This window comes from Amblyomma mixtum, chromosome 4 (assembly GCF_055824585.1).
Source record: "Amblyomma mixtum isolate Tamu chromosome 4, ASM5582458v1, whole genome shotgun sequence".
Taxonomy (NCBI): Eukaryota; Metazoa; Arthropoda; class Arachnida; order Ixodida; family Ixodidae; genus Amblyomma; species Amblyomma mixtum.
This window is the reverse complement of record NC_143015.1, coordinates 89738399-89761748: the sequence shown is the minus strand read 5'-3', so window position 1 is coordinate 89761748 and position 23350 is coordinate 89738399. Positions and strand designations below refer to the sequence as shown.

General features: G+C 47.6%; 1 protein-coding gene and 1 pseudogene across 1 annotated transcript in view; one reads left to right on the top strand and one right to left on the bottom strand.

Moving 5' to 3' along the window:
* The first annotated feature begins 2489 nt into the window (after positions 1 to 2489).
* LOC149347364 (sulfotransferase ssu-1-like) lies at positions 2490 to 3467 on the top strand (annotated as a pseudogene).
* A 6224-nt stretch (positions 3468 to 9691) lies between these two features.
* The window catches only part of LOC149347363 (uncharacterized), a 37824-nt gene continuing 24165 nt past the window's right edge, over positions 9692 to 23350 (bottom strand). The window contains exons 2-3 of the mRNA XM_089541565.1: positions 13857 to 13950; positions 9692 to 9825 (exon numbers count right to left, since the gene is read on the bottom strand). Of these exons, the coding sequence (XP_089397691.1) occupies positions 9692 to 9825; positions 13857 to 13950 (228 nt within the window). The remainder of the gene's footprint in view (positions 9826 to 13856; positions 13951 to 23350) is intronic.

Genomic DNA, 23350 nt, shown 5'->3' with positions numbered 1-23350 from the left:
ACTCTACTGCTGACAAATCTATGCAAAAAAGCGCTGTTCTAACAAAAATTTAGTCACTGCTGGATCCCAACATTCAATTCAGTCATTATAATGCACTGAACGACCGAGGAGGTATGATCGCCTGCCTCTGCACACATGAGTGTCAGGGCAACGGACCGGGTTTCGAGATCGCGCAACACCTCTCAAAGCTGGCGTGGCTAACTGGGACAAACACAGAAATATGAGAGATGAAAAATGATAGAAGTACAGAAAAGAGGAGCGAACCTATGCGGTGAGTTGCCGAAAAAGGGCGGAAAAAATTTTGAAGTCACTTTTAAGATTATGCGGCGATAATGTCCATGGCTTGATGTCCATATATGCGGAACTGGTCATGATCTATTTATATTCATTCATGCCTGGGAGTCCTCATACTACTCCAGGCGCAGTGATGCTTTGGTTAAGCGATGTGCCACTGCCCTGCGATGACAGTTGCTGCCACTGTAGAACGGCGTCTTGTGACACCTATCCTATCCTGTGGACCTGCCACTCCAACCCGGCTACTCTCTCCATCCACAAACCAACCCGAGAGGACTGGGACGCGACCCTGTTCGGCTGCCATGACTTACAGGCCCAACAAGCCTTACTTGGGCGGCGGCCACGGCCACTGGGGTCCCAAACTAGGACCTCCACCTTGTGCTTGTATGGACCGGTCTCTTACGGGCTGATAAAAACATTCCTCCTATCCCTTCATATTACATTTTTTCGCCACCACCACCACCTGTGTGCTTCGTGCGACTCAGGTTGATCTTCGAAAGCAACCCTACTGACTAATCTTTAAGTAAACTGATGCCTACTACGATAGGCAGTTAGCTCACGCTCCGCAGAGCAGCTTATGATAACGCCACAAGGTCACGTGAATTAGATGGTCCACCTGAGCTAGGTAGCACACCTATGCCGCTTCTCTGGGTTTTTTTATTGTTAGCCGAGCAGGTGAGGAGCCTTCTGACAAGGCAGCGCCCCGAATTGAGGCACTGGGCTCGTATTAGGCCCTAACGCAATATACAGAGAGCTACGAGTGCTCATTCCTCAGCACGATTCCTTCAACATAGAAGAGGCTACCACAGGGCGACGCCTGTGGTAGCCTCTTGTGGACATACTCTACCATATTCTTCGATCTGGCAAATCCGTTCTGTCAGCTGTGCGGTGAGCCTGCCACTTTGGATCACATAATCTGGCCCTGGCCAGAGGATCCGCCACCGGTAGATCTAGTTACAACTCCCTCTCCTGAAAAGTGCGACCCTGTTCTCGGCAGTTCGCACCTCGGCGTTCAGTCCAGGGCTACGACGAGAACACTAGAGGTCACCGCCAGACTACAACTGCCGGCCGCCTAAAGGAGCTCATTGACCCACTACACCCGCCATTTGATTTGCTGAAAAATAAAGTTGTTTCTCATTCCCTCTCTCGCTCTCCCTTAAGGACAGTGACGCCGTCAACCACAGCGCCTTGCCTGCGACAAGGGCTCCTCAGCGCTACTGCGTTAAAAAGAAAAGGCCCACTAAGCGCGGCTGTCGGAGCAGTGCATAGCTGGCCCCACCGAGACGCTGCAGGTTCTGAGCGGTCTACCCAAAGCCAAAGTCAAATTTAGTTTCAACATCAAACGTCCGCTAGACAGGTGTGATGTTGAGGGGGGGGGGGGCAAGCAAGAAGCCTGAAAAAGGCTTGAAAGGGCCTGCACCCTGTTGCAAATGGCGGAGCGGCGCAGAAAACGACATAAGAAAAGAAAGGCAAGTACATTCTTATTTCATGTACAACAAAAAGAGGAAACAAATATACATCAAGGCAGGAGTTACAGTGCAAGTAGCAAAGATACAAGAAAGGCGAAAAACACAAGAATACAAGATAAAAAAATACAATACAAGAATACAAGATACAAGAAAGGCGAAAAAGACTAGTTACAAGGCAAGGGATAGCTATGGATTTCTAGGAATTTGAAAACTCGCAAAAAATGCATATAGAAATAAAAATCACAGAAGTGTGGTAAGAAGTTTGAGAGCACATTGATTACGACTGAGCGATATGGGCACCACTTAATACACTTGGTAAGGTATAACGTAGCATCTGGCGACCGTAATTGGTTAGTGTATATGGTAACTGCCATTGTTCTGTGCTCCTTGTATTATAATCAGCGTGCCGTAATTTCATTTCTGCAAGTTCCTTGAGATAAAAATTATTATTTTTCATCGAGGTCTGATAGCGTGATGCAAGCACTGAATTGTAGATTTGGTAATGAGATTAGGTTTGAGATTAGATTTGGTAATGTCCATCTCCACAAAGGGAGGTATTGCGCCAAAGCGTTCCTTGCATCGGGTTCGTAGGTATATTTAACATTTAGGTAACTTGCTGGAGCCGGTTGATGAGAGCTGAAAGCAGAACAATGAAAAAAAGAAAATACTTCGTGCACACGGAGGTTTCACTGTTGTTCTTCACTCGAAAATTATCTGTGCAGGAGGACTCTCTCAAGTGACCTCATGGCGAAGAGAAAGCCATACTTTCGACTTATAGATGGCGTCCCAAGGGACGTGCACTACAACTCGGAGCTCTGGAGGGAAGCACTTAAGTTTATTCCGGGAAAAGGCGACGTGGTCGTGCTGTCTTACCCCAAAGCCGGGACACACTGGGTTCTCTACATTGTGCAGCTCATACTGAAGAGGCCAGCCCGTGAGCTCTAATAAGGAGTTCAAAGAAAACATGCGCTATCTAGGAGCATCTCAGATGGAAGGCTGGACGTCAAGCCTGCCCTTGAGAGTTTTGCAAACGCACCTGGTACCGCGAAAGGGGGCCATAAGCGCCGAAGCAAAGTACATCTACATTGTTCGGAACCCGCGGACGTGGCGGCCTCTTTTTTCGACATGGTGACCAACATGAGTGTTTACCGCTTTCAGGATGCCTCGTTTGAGGAGTTTCTTGACGCCTTCCTCAGTGACGACGTAGCCGGTCTCGGAAACTACTTTGACCATCTTGTTTCAGGATACGACATTAGGGATGAGCCCAACGTCTTCTTCGTCAGATATGAGGATCTGATGGAAGATACGCAGGGTGTGATACTGAAACTGGCCCACTTCCTCGGAGAAAGCTACGGACGTGAATTGCAAGAAAACGAACCGTTACTCCAGAAGCTCCTTCAACGGTGTAGGCCGGAAAACATGAGAAAAGTGATGATCGAAAATCTCGACGTCATCTTTGTTCCTGGGTTAAATGATCTGAAAGAAAACCTTACATGTAAGGACGGGTATAACGGTGACAGCAGTAAATACTGCTTGGTTAGAAAAGCCAAGCTTGGTGGCTGGAAAGAATATTTCTCTCCAGAGCAGCTTCAGCGCATGGCGGCTGCGATAAGACCGATGGAAGAAATATCACCGGCGATGGATTTGTGGAGAAACATGCGCAAAGAGACTGTTGCAGCGTCTTGTTTAGAAGACAAGAAATAAGCTGCGTGCATTTCTTCTCCTCTCGCAAATCAATTTCCTGAACGGCTCTTCTTCAAAATAAAATTTTCTAAAAATTGCCCTTTTCGTTTATTTGGACAATTCTTCTATCGCAGTCGAACTTCCTTTTTTTTTCTAAAAGGCTCAGTTAATCATTCGGTGACCGTGTCTCCTTAGCTTCGATTCTCGGCTGATGCTTGTGAATACCTGTACATATCAGGGTCACACTTTTATTTTCTCCTCTGCGTTGCGGGTTGACTGTATTGTTGCGGTAAATTTAATATTGACTAAACTTTCAAATCCCCATCACCAGCACAAATGTTTCCTCAAACTCAATACTGTTGACGCAGATTTAGAGAATTCCTTCTCGAGCGCATACTGCCTTTGCGGTAGCCTTTCTACTAACCCGAATTCTGCTTTCTTCTCCCTTCACTTTACCTCAGCAATTAAGTTTGGTTGTACCGAGCCATCTTGAATCTATGAAAAAAAAACTATTACCGCAGAAGCGCCATAAGAAACGCTGTGTACTATGTGTTTTCTTGTTAGTCTTAATGAGTCTCAATGATTTCTTATGCCTATAAATACAGATTTTAGGGTTTGTTTTCAAATCAAGCCTTGTACATCACCGGAGTTGTGCCTGCAAGGGCCCCGTTTGTGCTTCTGTATTCGGGATGATCATTCCCTGGTAAGTGATTTTGGTGAGAAATGCGAATTCAGTGTAGACATACGGAATTTCTGAGCGAAGTGCTTGTTTTTCTCACATGCACAGGATTTCGCCCAGTAGAAGTGTTTGGTGTCCGGCCGATGCTAGCACGGACCGGCGTGTGCGCTTCGTTGTTTCCAAGCATATCCGCGTGTCCCTGGTTCCAAATAACATGGCACTCTGCCAGTGTGGTTGTTCAGGATATCAGCAGCCCTGAGATTACCTCGTTAACAATGCTGTTTCGGTATGCTACTTCTGGGCCCGTGATTAAGTAGGAGGTAATAAAGTTATGCTTTTTTTGCTAACGCCTCTCCCCCCCCCCGCCACCTCAGCAGAGCGGAAGTTTGGACTACTAGTTGGTAAGTCATGACTAGGAAACGGAGGGGGGGGGATGTTAGCGCGAGAGAATAAAGGAGCTGAGAGGGACACAAGACAACGTCTCTCTCCCTCTAGTTCCCTCACAGTTGGCGCTTCCATTGCGCAAATGAGAGGGACACAGGACGACCGCTCATCCAGTGTCCCTCTCGTTTGTGCATCGGAAGCGCGAGGAAAATAGAGAGAGAAGATGAACAATACGACGAGACAGAACAAGCGCTTACTTTCAAAGGTGTTATACTTCGTTAATATTATTGCAATTTCAAAGTAAGGGTTCATTCTTTTCTTCGTCCCTATCTCGTTCCGTAAAAGTTAACGCTTGCATTGCAAAAACGATATCCCAACTAGCCCTAGGGGCCGGTTTGTTTATTGTCCGTCTCATGCCCTTGTTTCTCTAGCACTAAGCAGCCCCCCCCCCCCCCCCCCCCCCCTGACCCTATATTTCTTGAGGTCGAATGTACTCCTAGAATCGGAGGACCTCCCTCCGATCCCAGTTCCAAATTAAAATGTTTTCAATATCAACGCCCTTGTCGCAAAACTAAATGGCGCATATTTCTGGATAACTATAGTTTGCGAAATACGTCTCCCAAACGCGAAACGCTCCAGATGTCTCTCTCACGTTTGTTTTGTATTGCGCAAGTCTATCTACATGGGATTAAAGTTGGAATGTTAGTGTGTGATGATAGCTGATGCATGCATTTTTGGAATTCCCCAGTGCCTCCGAATCCAGCCTTCCAACTGCTTCCGCAGGCGCCGACAGAAGTGAAGGGAGCGCGCCGCAGAAGAAAAAATTGCGCGTCAGCGCCGCCTAGCCGAACCAGAAAAAAAAGCTCAAAATCGCCACGCGCATGTGCACGCCTCCAACCGGCGCAACCGTCTCATTGCTACGCTTGCCTCGAATTGCGCCGGCGCCAGTGCCCAGGTAATGATAATTCTGGTCGGATGGTTCCGGCCTTTGTTTGCGAGTGGGCATTCAGGAATGCGCAGACCTCTGCCTTGATGCCGCGATAACGCGGTGGCAACGCGTCCAATATGCCGCTTCATCTGAGACAGCTGCAGACGTGTTATTGTAGCACCATCCATCGTCGCAAGGGTGGTAACTGCTCCCAAAGGTGCTGGATGCTGGTACCGGATTGCAACGCGTATATTGAAAACAGGCTGATGTGCGATTGCACACGGTAGCAGTGAAGTAATATAGTAATATAGCAAGTGAAGAAGGACGACGAAGGGGCGCGTCCTCGAGACTGCGACTGGCTCGACGTTGGCCGTTCACCGTTTCACTGTTTGCTCCCATATCCCCGTTCATCCTGTAAATAAACCCATTCCCTTCGTCACAACTTGGTGGAGGTGCGGGGTAAGTCGTTCTGGACCCTGCAGCGCCTCGATGGAGCAAACGCTTGGCTGGGTTCATGGTTGAAAAACAGCGCACAAAAGACTAGACACAAGAGTAAAGGAGACGACAGGACAAGCGCTGAACTCACAACTAAGGCTTTATTGCGAAAAACCTGGGTATATAAGGAAGGTATAATCATGAAAACAAAACTGAACAAATAAAACTATGACAGTGATAAAACTAGCGTGCGCCCGAAGCCCACAATCTGCCAAGAAAAGTGATCTCGTTATCACTTAAAGCAACCGAAGGTTTGCTAACGCAGCCCCGTTGCTCCGTTGCGATGAAGTATGCTTCTGCTATTTCCCGCGTGGTTTGATCCCTATGAGAATACAACACCTTTGCTTGGCTTAACAAAGCAGTGCACTTTTTCTTCTTGTTTTTCATCACTGCGCACCCCTTACAATGGGTAACAAGATAAGATTGGTCATTGCCTTTATCTAAATTGTTGTTGTGTTCTTGCAAGCGCTTGTTCAAGCAACGGCCGGTCTGTCCGATGTAGCGGGCTCCGCAGGAAAGGGGAAAGCTGTAGACGACACACGTGCGGCAGTTGACAAACGGATCCGTGTGCGCGACACCGCAACCTTTTCTCTTTTTCGACACTTTCTTCCTTTCTATCGCAGCACACACTTGTTTAAGCTTGACAGGAGCAGACAGCAATACATCAACGTTGAACCTTCTTCCTACATTTTTCAGTCCGTGGGAAATCTGGTGCAAATATGGCACAACTGAGGTGCTTTTCTTTTCTTTTTCCTGACTGTTGAGTGGTGCATTCAGGGCCATCTGTCGCTTGAAGCACTTAAGTAATCTTGAGCAAGCCTCGTTCACCATGGCATCTTGGTAGCCGGCATTCCTTATCCTCATGAGTTGTGATCGGAAACTGTCAGCAACACCGTGGTGGCAGGATTTTATCAATGCATACCTCAGGCAAGAACTTACAATGCAGTTCTTCACCAATTTTGAGTGCCCCGATTGAGAACTCAGCAACGGCTTTACAGACCTTGGGTTGTATTTCCAGCAGACATGTTCACGGGCGAACCGCAGTTGCAAATCTAAATACTGTAGTTCATCGCTTACGGGCAACTCGAAAGTGAACAGCAAACCAGACCCGCACTCTTTAAACACTTTGACGATGTCAACCACACGCGCATCGAAGCGATCGCGTTCAGTGAAAACCAGATAATCGTCCACATACCTAACGGTGGTGTGATGCAGTCCTGTCAAGTTCTTTTCAAGGTCCCTGTCCACATACATCAGGAAAATTTCACTCAACACGGGAGCAACGCTGGACCCAATGCGTACTCCAGCTTTCTGCGAGTAGAACTTGCCCTCCCAGCCTACGAAAGTGGAACGTAGGTAAAACCGCAAAAGCTCAAGGAAACTTTCGACGCTCAGTCCTGTGTTGTTGCAGAAAACCATTTCGTCATTCTCTTCTGTGATGAACATCTTCACCCGCTTAAGCAGGGTGTCGTGAGGAAGGCTGTAGTAAAGGTCGGTGACGTCGATGCTGAAGGCAACACAGTTGCGGGGGTTGTGGTCTTTTAGGAAGGTTACTAAAGCATCTGAGTTGGCGATCTTTAAAGGGTCACAAAAGTGCAGAGAGGAAAGGTGTCTTTGCAGGAAAACTGACACCTGGTGCTGCCAAGTGTCCCTCTCTGACACGATAGCCCTAAACGGGACGTCCGCCTTATGTGTTTTTGCGGTGAAAAATACTTCCAAATGCAGCTTCTTGCATTTGTTGATCTGTGTGCAGAACCGCTCAAGGCCAAGTTCCTTGAGTAGATCAACAGCTTCCTTCTTTACCCTCGCTTCTTTCAATGGAGCTACATCAAAGTTTTTCGTAACAGCTGCCAATGCTTTTTCCTGGAACTGAGCTTCGGAAAGAATGGTGAAGTATCCTTCTTTGTCTGAAAGGATGACCCTCAGGTCCTTGGAGTGCATCCAATTTGCTATCGCGTTGATCGGACTTGGCTTAACAGTATTCCGCTTTGTGCGCTCTAAAACTTCAAGACATTCGGTGATGCAGCGAGCCCTTTCACTTTCTTCTGCTTTCCTTGCGATGGACCTTGACATAGCTAGCTTTCCCGGCCCGTATAGCTTAGGCTCAAAGGCATGCTTAGGACCCAGCTTAAGCACGTTGTTAATGTCAGGTGGGATCTGTTGCTCAGCAAAATTCAAAACCTTGCAAAGAAGCATACTTCATCGCAACGGAGCAACGGGGCTGCGTTAGCAAACCTTCGGTTGCTTTAAGTGATAACGAGATCACTTTTCTTGGCAGATTGTGGGCTTCGGGCGCACGCTAGTTTTATCACTGTCATAGTTTTATTTGTTCAATTTTGTTTTCATGATTATACCTTCCTTATATACCCAGGTTTTTCGCAATAAAGCCTTAGTTGTGAGTTCAGCGCTTGTCCTGTCGTCTCCTTTACTCTTGTGTCTAGTCTTTTGTGCGCTGTTTTTCAACCATGAACCTATACCAACTCGCCCAACTTAACGTTCTACTAAGCTTGGCTGGGCTATCCCCTGACCAACCCGACATGGCGAGCCAAGACGGACGCGGTCCTTCTTCGGGTACGGCTGGTACTGTTTCGAACGCAGGCCGTGAACACCAAGCATCGACCAATTCCTGGCCTCCTCAGCGCGAGCCTAGAACGTTTTCCGGCGGCGTGGACGAGGACGTTGAAGATTGGCTCAAACACTACCAACGGGTCAGCAAGTACAACCGCTGGGACCCAACCATGCAGCTCATCAACGTGGTTTTTTATCTCACCGGTACCGCACTACTGTGGTTCGAAAACCACGAAGAATCCTTCTCCACCTGGGCTAAGTTCGTGGAGGAGATCGCAAAGTGCTTCGGCGACTCCCTTACAAAGAAACGCAAGGAAGAGAACACCCTATCTCAACGAGCACAGTTGCCTGGAGAAACCTGTATAACCTACATCGAGGAAGTCTTGCGGCTCTGTCGAAGTGTGAACAGAAGCATATCCGAGGAGGACAAGGTTGGCCACATTTTGAAAGGAATTGCTGAAGACGTGTATAATTTTCTGATCACCAAGGACACCCTCACCAGCACGTCTGACGTTCTTCAGCATCGCCGCACGTTCGAGGCATTGAAAATGCGGCGAATTGCACCGAAGTTTGGGCGCCTTGCTAATGTTACCACTGTTGCTAGCCTCGACTATTCTACCCATGGCGATCTTGCCACGCTCGTCCGCAGGGTTGTCGCCGACGAGTTGAGCAAGCAGTTGCAAGGCGTCGGCGCACCACCACCACCTGTCTATCACGAATGAGCAGTCCAACCACCGCCTTCCGATCCCCAAGCTTCGTGGACATGGCCTCCTGACCATAAGCGAAACTCCTACAGTTATGATCGTGTCTCCGAGCCCCCATACACCCTGTGTACACCCGTACCCCGTACACCCAACGTGCGTTCTGCAGCTGCCTCCGACTCCCGAGCACCGCCCGCTCCCGTCGATACCTACGGTTTTCGTGAGTCGCCGACTTGCTATCATTGTGGCCGCCGCGCACACATCGCGAGGTTTTGCCAACGCCGGCGACCACAGCCTCCACGATCCTGGACCCGATCTTCGACCAATTTCCGGGACAACACTGCGTGGAATCAACCAGCCAGTTTCCGGGAGAACACTGTGTGGAATGAGTCGACCGGTGTCCGGGGAAATGCTGTTTGGGTTCAACCTCCTCCCACGCCACTTCGCCCTGGCGCCTTCCGGAGTGACTCTCCCGCTTCTGACCGTAGCTTCACTCCACCACCGCAGCGACGGGGCCGGTCTCCATCTCCACGCCAGCGCTCTTCTTCGCCCCCGCCGGGAAACCAGCGGGAGCGGCCGATGGGGGTGAGGTCGCAGAACGTTCAGCTTCGCCAATTCCTCCGCCTGCTGTGATGTTGAAAAACAAAGTGCCAGTTACTGTAAATGGTGTAAATGCTCTCGCTTTTGTGAACACCGGTGCCACAGTGCCTGTAATGAGTATGTGTTTTAAAAATTGGTTGGGCCCAACGGTTATGTTTGCTTTGGAGCGCAGCGCCAGTTTTCGCGGAGTTGGGGGCGAACATTTGCGACCTTTAGGACTCTGCTGTGTGCCGGTCGAGATCGCTGGAGAAACGTTTAGGGTCGAATACAAGGTTTTGGAACGAACCACGCATGACGTTATTCTCGGTATTCACTTTCTCCGTGAGTGTGGAGCGACGCTCGACTGTGCCGCTGGAGAAATTATCCTTCGGCGGAATATTTTGTCTGCTTTAGTTGAAGATTCAGCCGCCCCTGTTCACGGCGTATTGTGTGTCGCCAAAGATGTACTGTTACCAGCTGAGGCGGCAATGTTTGTGCACGTACGCTGCTCCGCCGACCGATCAGGCATCCGTCGTTTGCTCGTTGAACGCAACCATAACAACGCCGTCAAGAAAAGTCTCCTTGTGCCCCGTGCGATTGTTGAGGCCGTCGATTGCTGCGCCCACGTGTGGACGGTGAACATTTCGTCGGAGCCCGTTTGTATACCTTCCGGCCTCAAGTTGGCGACGTTTGGCGACTATGAAACCCTAAATATTCGGTCCGTGTCTCCTGTCCCGCATCAGAGGGCAGAATCCGACTATCATGCCGATATTAACCGCATGATCAACAAATCTCTCTCTACGCCCGAGCAGCGTGCCTTACATGAAGTCCTGACTCACTACGCATCCGTGTTCGATTATGCTCACAAAGCTGATTTGCCTGCTCCGCCGGTATCGCGTATGCACCGTCAGATAAACACCGATGACGCAGCCCCTATCAGGCAGAAGCCATATCGTGTGTCCCCAGCGGAGCGGCGGATAATCAACGAGCAAGTCCGAGACATGCTGGAGAAAGGTGTTAGCCAGGAGTCAGCAAGCCCTTGGGCTGCCCCTGTCATCTTGGTGCGGAAAAAAGACAACTCATGGAGGTTTTGTCTTGATTATCGGCGTCTAAATGCCATCACAAAGAAGGACGTCTACCCTCTGCCGCGCATCGATGATGCCGTGGACTGCCTACAATCCGCATCCTATTTCTCGTCGGCGGAATTGCGATCTGGCTATTGGCAGATACCGATGCATCCGGCGTACCGGGAAATGACAGCATTTGTGACTCCTGATGGACTCTACGAATTCAATATGATGCCCTTTGGATTGTGTAATGCCCCAGCGACGTTCAAAAGATTTATGGACACAATCTTGCGTGGCCTAAAGTGGGAGGTATGCATGTGTTACCTGGACGACGTCATCCTTTATGGAACGACATTTCGTGAGCATTACGAACGTCTTGGACTCGTGCTAGACTGTATTCAACAAGCTGGACTAATTTTAAATTCTAAAAAGTGTCACTTCGGCGAGCGACAAACCATGGTGCTGGGATTCCTCGTCGACCAGAACGGGATTCGGCCGGACCCGCAAAAGATTTCTCCTGTGCGTGACTTTCCGGAACCTCAAAATGTAAAGCATTTAAGGGGCTTTTTGGGCCTGTGCTCGTATTTTCGTCGATTTATCCAAGGTCTTGCCCAAATTGCCCATCCGTTGACTTGCCTCCTGCACAAAGACGCTCAGTTTGTGTGGTCTCAAGAATGTGCGTCATCATTCCAACAACTGAAGTTCGTGCTAACTTCTGGCCCTGTTTTGCGTCATTTCGATCCCGCGGCTCCTACGGAGGTCCACATCGACGCTAGCGGCGTGGGCGTCGGCGCGATGCTCGTCCAGCTTCAGAATGACGCCCAACACGTTGTTGCCTACGCCAGGCGCGCTTTAACGAAAGCCGAACGCAATTATACCGTCAGAGGAATGGAATGTCTCGCCATCGTTTTCGCTGTCGCCAAGTTTCGACCGTACCTCTATGGACGCCACTTCAACGTGATCAGCGACCATCGCTCCCTATGTTGGCGCGTTGGCTTACGCGACCCTTCAGGTCGGTTAGCTCGATGGGCCTTACGTCTTCAAGAATACGACTTTTCTGTGTCCTATAAGAGCGGCCGCCGCCACGCTGACGCTGACTGTTTATCGCGTTTCCCTCTTCCTTCAACGGCAGTCGGTGAGGATGAACTGGATGACTGCCTAGCCTCTTTGACCGAGACATTTCGAGATCATGTCACGTTCCAACAAGCACAACGCCAAGATCCAGCTTTGAGTGCGCTCTTTGCCAAGGCTCACATGGCTGTAACTACTACACCCTTCGTTATCCGGGACGGCCTACTTTACAAAAAGAACTACTCAGCTGACGGCGCCCGTCTGCTGCTTGTTGCCCCGGCTTCTCTTCGCGGTGCCGTATTACATGCGCATGCATGATGACATCACCTCCGGTCACCTTCGGTTTGCTCGCACCCTTGCTCGAACCCGACAACGTTTTAATGGCCAAGAATGTACACAACGACACAGCAATACGTAGCAAGCTGTACTCCCTGCCAACGGCTTAAGCGGTGCAACATACCACCGGCCGGTCTTCTGCAACCGGTAAGGCCACCGAGCTTACCTTTTGAGAAAATCAGAATTGACTTGGTCGGCCCGTTTCCGAAGTCGTCTGCAGGCCACCGCTGGATTATCGTAGCTGTGGACTACTTGACCCGCTATGTGGAAACTGCTGCACTTGTTTCCGCCAAAGCAGCAGACGTGTAAGAATTTTTGCTTTCCCACGTCGTTCTTCGTCACGGTGCGCCTCGTGTAGTGATCAGTGACCGCGGCCGGCATTTCACTGCCGACGTTGTAGAAGCACTACTCCGGCTGTGCGGCTCCGAATACACCATTCTATGCCCTACCATCCCCAGAAGAATGGGTTGACAGAGTGCGTCAACCAGACTCTGATCAACATAATGTCCATGTACGTAGCATCAGACCACAAGAATTGGGACACCGTGCTGCGATTTAATTTCATTTCATTTCATTTATTAAGTCATCAAAGGCCCCATTTAAGGGGTATTACATGAGGGGTGGGCGGGGAGTACGGCAGTTATGACAAAAAAAATGATTTCCGATGGCAGTCTTGAATTGTTCAAGATCTTCAAGGGAAGCGATATGGCCGGGAAGGTCGTTCCAGTCCAGGGCAGTACGGAGGGAAAATGATTTTTGGAACGTTGTGGTATGGGCGCGCTGGGGCTAGACTGCTTTGAGATGGCTGTGACGGGATAAACGATGGGCTGGGCGGATGAGTGCGTTGTTCGGTGGCAAGCTATGAAAAAATGTATGATAAAAAGGAAGGCGAGCTATTTGACGACGGAATGCTAGGGTACGAAGTTCAAGTCGAGATTTTAGTCCAGTTACTCTAGCGCGATATGAGTACTCTGAAAGAATAAATCGCGAAGCGCGATTTTGAATAGATTCCAGTAAATTCGACAGGTTGGTTTGGTGAGGATCGAATATAGAACTGGCGTACTCTAGTTTAGGTCGGACAAGTGATATATAGGCAATTAGTTTGACGGAAGGGGGTGCTAAGGAAAAGTTACGCCGTAAGTAGCCAAGGACGCGATTGGCTGAGTTAGCTATATTAGTAACATGACTGTGCCAGGGTAGGTCACTGGAGATATGGACACCTAGGTACTTAATATTGCCGGTTTGAGTTATGGGACAACCGTAAAGGAGGTAGTTGGGAGGTGAGTAGTTACGTCGGCGGTGAAAAGAGACTAAAAAGGTTTTATTGACATTTAGTTTCATGAGCCAGGTATCGCATCACTCTTGCACTTTAACGAGGTCGTTCTGTAGGACGGCAACATCTGATTGGTTATTTATGGAGCGGTAAATCACACAATCGTCGGCAAACAGGCGTATGTTCGATGACATGTTATTTGGCAGGTCATTAATATAAATTAGGAAAAGAAGGGGGCCTAAAACAGTTACGCAAGCCTAAAACACAGTGAAACACGAGGTCACGGGATTCTCCCCTTTCTTCCTGCTCTATGCACGCCTCCCGCGTACCTTCTTGGACACTATTCTGCCATTCTCCGGACATGAGGACATCACCCTCTCGCAACACCTCTGCCGCGCTGAGGAAGCCCGTCGCCTTGCTCGTCTGCGAACCATCACAGCTCAAGGCCGCGCCAAGGCTCGGTATGACGATGCGCATATGGCAGTGACTTACGCACCCGGAGTTCTCGTTTGGCTTTGGACACCATTAGGTCGTCGGGGCCTGTACCAGAAATTCCTTTGGAAGTACACCGGGCCCTTTGTCGTCATCAGCCGGCTGAGTGAAGTCACCTATGTTATCGCGAAAGTAACCTCGGCGAATCACCGCTCACGAAAGTAGAGGTCGCTCACATCGCTCGACTGAAGCGCTGCCATCCTAGGTCTTAACTCACTCGGGGCCGAGCTTCGTCTGCCCGGGAAGAAGTGTTAGGGAATTAATGCCGGGTCGCTACGCAACTTACGCCGGGCCGCGCTGTCGAACAAGTGAAGAAGGAAGACGAAGGGCGCAGCGGAAGAGAAGAGGACGACGAAGGGGCGCGTACTCGAGACTGGGACTGGCGCGACGTTGGCCGTTCACCGTTTCACTGTTTGCTCCCATATCCCCGTTCATCCTGTAAATAAACCCATTCCCTTCGTCACAATATAACTAGGACAGAGGAGACGTTCGCTAGCTGGTGACTGTCGTGGCTCATTATCTGATTAGATCATAAGGTGCAGGCAAGGTAATTAATTACCTGTGCTTCGCTCCGCAATTTCACCGCCATACACAGCGCGCTCTCTTGGTGGCGGTTAGCTAAAGCGATAAGAGCAGGTTCCAGAACACGGATGGTGCACTCGACGAGAGACAAACACGATGTATGCATTGGTGCTGCGTCGGCTCCTCGCAGGGGCCAGACGAACCATCAGTGATACTTTAATAAATTGACACGCACGTGCGGCAGCACGTGCAGTGTTTCGAGCGTATTCGTTTGCTAGCGAGATGCAGATGAGTTCCACAGTCAACAAAAGTTCGAAACATGCGGGTTATTTGCGGCGTAAACGCGCCTCCAGCTCTCTCAGACGAATCGGACTTTTGGGAGAGCCGTCCGCAGTGGTTTGCCTTATAAAAGCAGCAGTGTGTGCATTGGAAATGCCCGCTTGCCCCACAGGTCGCGACTATCCGATCATCATCACCATCAGCACGACACTGACGCCGGCCGATGCGCCGAGGTAAAAGGCCTACCGAAAGAAACAGCAGGAGAATTTGCCAAATTTTTCGTAGAGTGCATTCTTCTTTGACAGGGCGCCCCCGGTGGGCTCATCCCGGACAGAGAGAGAGAATTCATGGTGGAACTGACGCACGCCATCCTGCGCTACAGCCAAACCAGCCACCGGAGGACAACCGCATACCTCCCGCAGACCGACTGACTGACCGATAGCCTGAACAAAAGTGTCGCCGATATGCTGGTCATGTATGTCGATGCCGAATGCAAGGCCTAGGACATCATCCTGCCTTACATCCTCTTTTCCTACAACACTACAGTGCAGGAGACCAGCCAGATGACGCCTTTTAGGCTCGTCCATGGCAGGGATCCCAGGACCGTGATAGACGTCTTGCCGCCGAACGTTACCAAAGGTAACGTCGATGTCGCCGCATTCCTTCAACGCGAAGAAGCTCGAAGACTTGCCCGATTGCGGATCAAAGACCAGCAGCGGACCAATGCAAGACGCTACAACCTACGAAGACGCAACGCGGAATGCAAGCTAGGAATCCGAGTCTGGGTTTGAACGCCCATTTCCTGCCGCAGTTTGAGTGAAAAACTTTTGCGCCGCTATTTCGGTCCGAGCATGGTTCTTCGTCGGCTAGGTGAAGTGGACTTTGAAGTCTTCAATGACGAAATGACTCCATCCCAGCGACGCCACGCGCGACCAGAAGTTGTGGTCCGTCTAAAGCCCTATTATGCGCGCTAAAGGACGCTGTGTTTCCACACTTTGTGTTTATTTTTGTCAATCCGCTTTTCTTCTTTCTAGACGCGTTATGTTTTAAAGCATCGGGTCGATGCTTCTTTCGGAGGAGAGCAATGCCACGAGTCTTTGTAGTGTTTGCTCATTCTTCTTAGCTGCCGGCGCGCCACTTGCAACCCAATAACTTTGATTGGGTTGCAAGATGCGACCAGATTTATCTGGATTGATCGCATCGAGGAGGACCGTTACTACGCTGTTACAGAATGTTCTAGTAATTTTGCAGAGTTTATATGGAAAGTTCGCTCTGAACTTTAAATTCAGCACGGTCGAGAGCGGCGGGCATTCGGTTCGACGACCGCCGAGCACGCTTGTTGCTACGCCGCCACCGACTCATTCAGTTCTCTGCGGGCGCAAGCCGGCCGAAATGAAAACTTTTGTTTTGTTTCGTTTGTCTTCCTGAACTCTAGACTGTAGTCATCTCCACGTGACAACACATTCAGGACAGCATTACCAGGGCTGTTGGTTCATTTTAAAAATAAAAGCTGTCAACTTGAAGATGCAGCAAAGTGATGCCAGTAAAAACAAAGCAATCACCGTTTTCTATTTTTCTTTGGCATTCTTTGGTCTAGCTTAAAATTGGTCTTTTCTAAATTTCTGATGCCTATCCATGCGTCAGTAATTTCTTTGTTTGAAAACCAGACTCCCAGTAAATAGGTATGTTGTGCTGAAGATATTCAAAGTCGGCAACTAAAAAAACTCTAAAATTCAACATGCGTTAAATGATATGAGCATCAGTTAGTAGTTAGCAATGATAAATTTTTCTTGCTAGCTCACAGTCAGTCATTCTACATTTTACTCATGAGAGAAGACACCTCGTAGACATTGCATTAAAATTGTATCAGAGAACGTATCCATATACCTATGCCTGCCACATACTTAAACGGTTCATTTTTAATTTCATTTTATTCTGCGGCATCATAGCTGTCATACTGGAAATGCAAATTACAAATTCTGTTGAAAGGTTGGCGTTTGCTCGAGATAGAGAGAGAGAGAGAGAGAAAAGGACGGAAAGGCAGAGAGCTTAACCAGGCGATGCCCAGTTGGCTACCCTACACTTGGGCAGGGGAACAAAGGGGAAAAAAGGAAAAAGGGCGGCAATAAAATGAGTTTTCTAAATGTTCAGCGACCACTATGTCACGGGGACAGAGGGCGCGCACTGAAAACTTAAAGATTATAGACGGGAATACAACCCCGAGTCCCTTAAGAATCTCAAGGGCGCTTTCAGCGCTTTCCTTTGTGAGGAAGGTTGTGTCCAAGGCCCCAGAACGTTGGACTCTGCTCGAGATAACCTGATAAAATAGACATCATGTCCTGTTTCCCTGACTATACCTAGTATTCTTTCTCAACCTAAGCCAGCAGCCACTGCCATGTAAACCCTCGAAATTGATTCTTGTATTTCCTCTACGTGTAATCCAGTTTGCTGACTCCCACATCTCATTCTGCTTATATTAATGAGAATGGCATGCATAGACTTTTATGCAATACAAAGGCATCCACTTAGTTTTCCATTCACAGGGACATCTGTGAATGCTTTGGAGTTGTACAGAGTATATGCCAGCTTGTTTTGTACATTGCAACAACAACATGTCCTCCAGTAGAACTTCCCATATTTATTTTCGACGCTGCATTCCGGCTTGTGCACCTGCAATTTGAGTTGAGGAAGGAATGCTAAAGCACAACCTGATGGCCAGCTGCCACAGTTGCTTTGTTTTGCCTTCAGAACAACATTTTAGAGTGCTTTGGAGTTCCACAGAGCATATTCCAGCTTATTTTGTTCATGGCAACAATGACATGGCCTTCGACAGAACTTCCCATACTTGTTTTCAACGTTGCATTTTGGCTTGTGCAGCTGCAATAAGAGCTCAGGAATAAATAATAAAGGACAATTTGATGGCCCGTTGTCACTGTGCAGCCCAAAGCCGCACACTTTAGCCGAGTTATGCGCGTCTAAGCCCTTTTCCACCCACACCATGCTATTTCTATTCTGGCTTTAGTACTGGCCTGAAAAATACGACCACAATACATCACTGTTGTTTCATTTTTATTTTTCTGTGAAATGCAGAACTGCTTTAATCGCAAGTGATTTTACCGTTTCCAAATACTTGGAAGCGTCATAATTTATCTTATGCATTAGCATTTGTGTTTGACAGCAATCTTTTGCTAAAATGTCAATTTTTAATGGATGCATAATTCAGACAGAAACATACACACCTACACCTTATATTGTCACGGAACCAAGGAAGGAGACACCGTTCGCCAGAAGCGTTTCCAGAACCAGCTCTCCGGGCGCGTGAGCCAACCCTCACCTCTTTGTCTTCTGATGCTACCTGGGCCCCCTGGTGGCAATATATTGAATAGATAAGCATGTCTTTTTGCAGTAGCAGTCAGTACGGAGCCAGGGAGGTGGCCGTTTACATATTACAGGGACAAGTACTGTGCAAATGTTGAGAAAGTCTGCAAGTGCAATTATTTTTTTCTCTGCCAGCAATACAAAAAAACACTGCAGTGTGCTATTTTGAGTAACGGACTTATAAACTATTTCCGAAATGATTATCCTGGTTATAATTACGGACTGTTGTTAGCAGCGTGTACTGTGGCCTCCCCCGATCAATAATTCGCAATAAGAACCGCGTCGTCGTTCTGAAGTCGTCGGGCAGCGCAACTTTCAGAGGAAGCAGCATTCTGTTATTTTGGGGCACAAATTGTAAACCGCTGTGACAACACAGAGATGAAACGAGGAGGAAAAGGTTGTCGCCATGTGACGCGTTTTTCAGTCTCTTGGATAGAAATAGTCCAAATACGCATCGTTTCTCGCGACGCCGCCTTACGTGACCGGGCTCGCCTGCGATGTTCCAAAGTTCTGGCGCGAATTTGGTCATCAAACTAATAATGACTTTCTCCTCTCCAGCAATGTTTGTTTTCTAGATATTTTGCCTTACCATCATTTTTCGCGTCAAAAAATCATTTCAAATCTGGGTAGGTTGCGAGCAGAATGACCGCGATGATTGTAGTGAACACCCAGGCAAAGCAAAATTGGGACGACTTGCAAAATTCCCACCTGTGTTTCTCTAATCAAATGAGATGCCTGGAGCACTGACACCCAAAATTCCAATTGTGCTGTCCAATTAGTTCCAAATACGCAACTGGAGCAACTAGACATTCCAATTGGACCCAGTTGTATGCAACTAGTTAGTGATTTGAACCAGTTAGAAGTAATTTGGCTTTGATCATGTATTTGGAAGCACCTGGAGCCTATAAGAATGGTTGTTTGACTCGCGCCAGCTCGACGTGGACCACAGAAGACCATGCATGACCCATAACCACAGGAACAGTGAAGGTCTGAAGAGGTGACACGAAACCGGAGTGTTCAGTGTGCCCACTAAATAACGTTTTATTCGATCTTATATAAGTTATTCATTGGGCTTTCATCCTGGAGACAATGGCATAGGTGCGTTCAGTGAAGGTATTGTATTATATCTCAACAGCATAGATGGTGGGAATGATGACAACAATTAGATTAAGCAGATAATTAGTTTTTTTTTTTCAAGAACCTCTTTATTTCGCACCTCTGCGGTTGAACAGAGCAATGTGGAAATCACTGGCTTCCAGTTGCGCTTTTGAACTAGAAGCTCCAACTGGAACATATTAGCAGCTCAAATTCGAACGTTTTAAAAAAATACTATAACATACTCCCGCAAAGTGAGCGCTGCAAATCTTCTTTTCCAGAGCCAATGCGGGTCGTGTACCGACGAAACAGAAACATTCGCGACATTTTACCTTCGATCAAAATTAGCACCCTGCAATAAGACTCGTCAGGTAAGCGCCCATATGAAGTCATCAACCACCGCCTTTAGCACAGCCACCGAATTTTTTATCACAGCCAACAGAAACTTTAATTGTGAGAACTCGAACATGGTGCACATTCTTGACTGTTCGGCGCGTCAGCTTCTATATATCGACTTAACATAGACGCGCTTTAGAGTATGGTTCACCGTGCACAAGCTAAATCTCTTACTAACATGCTAACATTACAGCTCGTGAATTCTAAGCCTGAAAATAACCATTCTTCTGCCGAATTTCCGCTTGCATCATGACAGAGGAGTGCCAGAGTCATATCTTATCTGTGAACTCAAAATACCTTCCTCGGGACTTTATGAGATCCCGCCCGAACTCTGTTGTCTACCTAGAAGATGAAATGCATGGTTAAATTAATAATTCAGAACAGAAAACATGATATTCCGTGTGCTTAGTCATCAGAGTTCTATTTATTTTTAATTTATTTTCCAAGTTGTTTTCGCACTCTCACTTACTTTTTTACTTAGTATAATGGTGTTTCTATTTGCTCTTTTGGAGATCGCTTACTTTTATTATTATTTCCACCAGTCCTGTAACACTCGGGTGAGTATTTGGGTGGGTTGGACGCGATGCCCCATGGCATTTCTATTGTGTGCACCAGCAAATAAGGGCACAAAGGCACAGCATGCAGCCTACAACACTGCCTCGGTTAATTCCTCCACCACTCATCACGCCTTTCGACAGACCTACACAAACCTCTAGTAAAGACGACAAACACGCCGTTTAGGTAAACTTAGGGTTCACTCCACCGACATATTCGTCAGGGCCTTGCTTTACTCCGCACTCGAAGACCGATATCCCCCTGCCTATTAAGTATAGCTCCTCCCGGAAAACTAGACCACCATCCACATTCGTGGCTCCGAATTCCTGTCCGTCTGACTTATGTCCTTCCTACAATCAAAGGATACACTTATCAGATAAAGAAAACGTGTTTTGACCAATGCCCCATCCGCTACGGACAATGAATTTCTCAGAAACTTCACTGGAATGGCATGTGTGCGAGTGTTTTAAGGTTCTGTATTGTGTGCTCTAAGGGTGAGTGTTCCGACAGTTTGTGCTATACCTAAAGTACGGCCACTGGACACAAAATTTAACTTTAATGGTTAACCTTTTAACTATTTCCGATAGAAACCCAATTGCAAATGCCGGTTTGTAGCCTATCGTTATAATAAAAATATCAGATTTGATAATTTTGAAAACCGGCTGTAGCTCAACAAAATTACATGATTTCGACTAGTAGCGTATACTGGAAGGGTTTATGCACGCTTTTCGAATGCGCATGTATTTTGGCACGATCTAAGCAAAATTAGTGGAGCGACAGCGGTGATGGTAATTGCGTTTTTGAAATTTTTAAAAGAGCTTTTGCTATTACTAACGGCTGGATACAAATCTCAAATTGCAATCAGGAGCCAATCGCTAACATTTAACTATTAAACTTTAGTTAATAAATTTACTACTTAACTTAATTCGCCCGTGTTTTAGTGTCCGCCACCACTGGTATCACTATGACACAAAAGGTTATTTTTACCTACCTGAAAAGCCCTATGTTTAAAAGTCATCGGTTTCCCTGGTAAACATCTGCTAACACATATTTGACGAGGCTTCAGACAAACACATAGCGGCTAAATGCAGCAAAGGTCTACTTTAAGTGCTAGCGCACTAAAATATGCACCGTCGCCGCAGAATATAAAGTAAAAAGATATGTGCAGAATTCCTCTCATCTCAGTGAAGTAACCATTAATGCATAATGTTCACAAACGTGTTCACAAAGTGTTCACAAAAAAAGTTCACAAACTATCGTTAGGCAGACGGATGCCGTGTGTAGTTTCCCTGTTCTCTTCAGTTGCGACTTAATTCAGATATTTGCGACTCTATTACCTCCTGTCAGCAATATTTCACTCATGGACGACCGGAAGGGCGGCCAAAGAGGAGCGGCAGGTTTCATGGGCGCTGCTCTTGGGCAGAGTCGTTGACGCATACGCCAGTACTGAAGCTGGGAATCTTCCGTTTCCTCAGAACTTTGCACGCTTGGTTCCTAGAACCGTCTCGAGCTTCCAGTGCCGGCAGTAGCACGATGTGCAGCGAAGCAAGAAAGGGGAGTAGGTGACGTGTCGTCTCCGAACCGAACATAATTGGCTCTTCAGGGCGTGCGCAGCTCGTGGAACGGCAGTCAAGAATAGCAACTGAGGTTGCCGGAACCCCGGGGATGGAGAAGTTGTCGGGGGGGATAGAGGGTTGTGTATCTATCAGCATGCAAGCCGTCGCGGACGCTAAGTAAACAAGGTTGCAGCTTAACCTGTAAATCACTCGCAGCTGACGGCAATGTTTAGGTTTGTAGCATAACTTGCGGTATACGGAACGTTGTCACTGTCAAAAATGAAGGTGCACAAGTTTTTGAACGCGCGGACTTAGACTAAGGGTTACCAGGTTTGGAGTGTAGGAACAGCAAAGGAGAGTTACTAGTAGAATTTGCAGAACGAAATAGTTTACGGGTCATGAGTACCTTTGTCTGCCTACAAAATATATGGAAGTGACGAGAAATTCCCGAGGGGCCATAATAAAATGAAGTAGACTACTTATACTGCGCTTATCCTGTAGTTTTGCGCGGTGCGCATGTGAACGACAGGGTGAGGTGTGTGGATAGGTTGGTTAAGTCTCGAATTAGCTCAGACATGAACAGGCAATGGAAATCAACTAGTAAAGAAGAAGCCCATCACTGCGTTAGTGGGGAGAGGGAAAAGTAGAGGGAATCGTAATCTTGCTGTAGAATGAATACAGAATTTCCGCATAAGACGAGGACGAGCACCTTACTGCTCTTGCAAAGAATAATAATCACACAGATAACACTGCAAAGTGCGCAACAAAAGTAACTGGTAGAATGCCTAAGAGGATAGCGGTAATCTCCCTCTGGAGACGAAAATTGCGATTAAGAAACGCCAAAATATGAAAGTTTCTAATAACACCTATTGAACGACACTGGCTTATCTGTCAACGTTAATAAATAAGCTCAAGATAACAGAAATAAATAAGAATAATATGCAAACAATCTAGCTTGCTATAAAGAACGGAGTTCGCATAAAAAGCGGTCAAAGGGAAACTAGGCGACAGCAAAAACGGAATGTATACAATGATAGACAAAACGGACCATGCTATTAGCAGCAATAATAAGGTGTTTATGGTGGTGGATGATTTTTATAACGATTTTTAATGTAGCCGAAGCAGTCAGGACAATAATGACAGAGCGAGGAGTGCAGATGATTTGAACATGCCGGCGCTCACGAAAGCGGAATAAAGAAGTCTTAGAAGCAATGCAAAGGCGGAACGCTCCTGATGAGGGTCAGGTAAGTACCGATAGGGTGAAGGACACTGACAAGACTGTCCTAGAAAAAGGGGCAGTGCTTCGCAACGTCCAGAGTACCGGAACCTTGGAAGAAAGCTGACATCCTCTAATTCTTTAAAAAGGTGACGTCAAGAAATAGGATCATTAAAGCCCAGTCAGTTTGCTTTCCTTTGCCGGCAAGGTACTTACTAACGTTACCGCTAATAGAATTAGAACAACTATAGAATTCAATCTCCCTAAAGGCCAGCCACGCTTTCGTAAAGGTTGATAATGATGAATTTTTATGGCGCAAAGGCAGCTAGGGCCA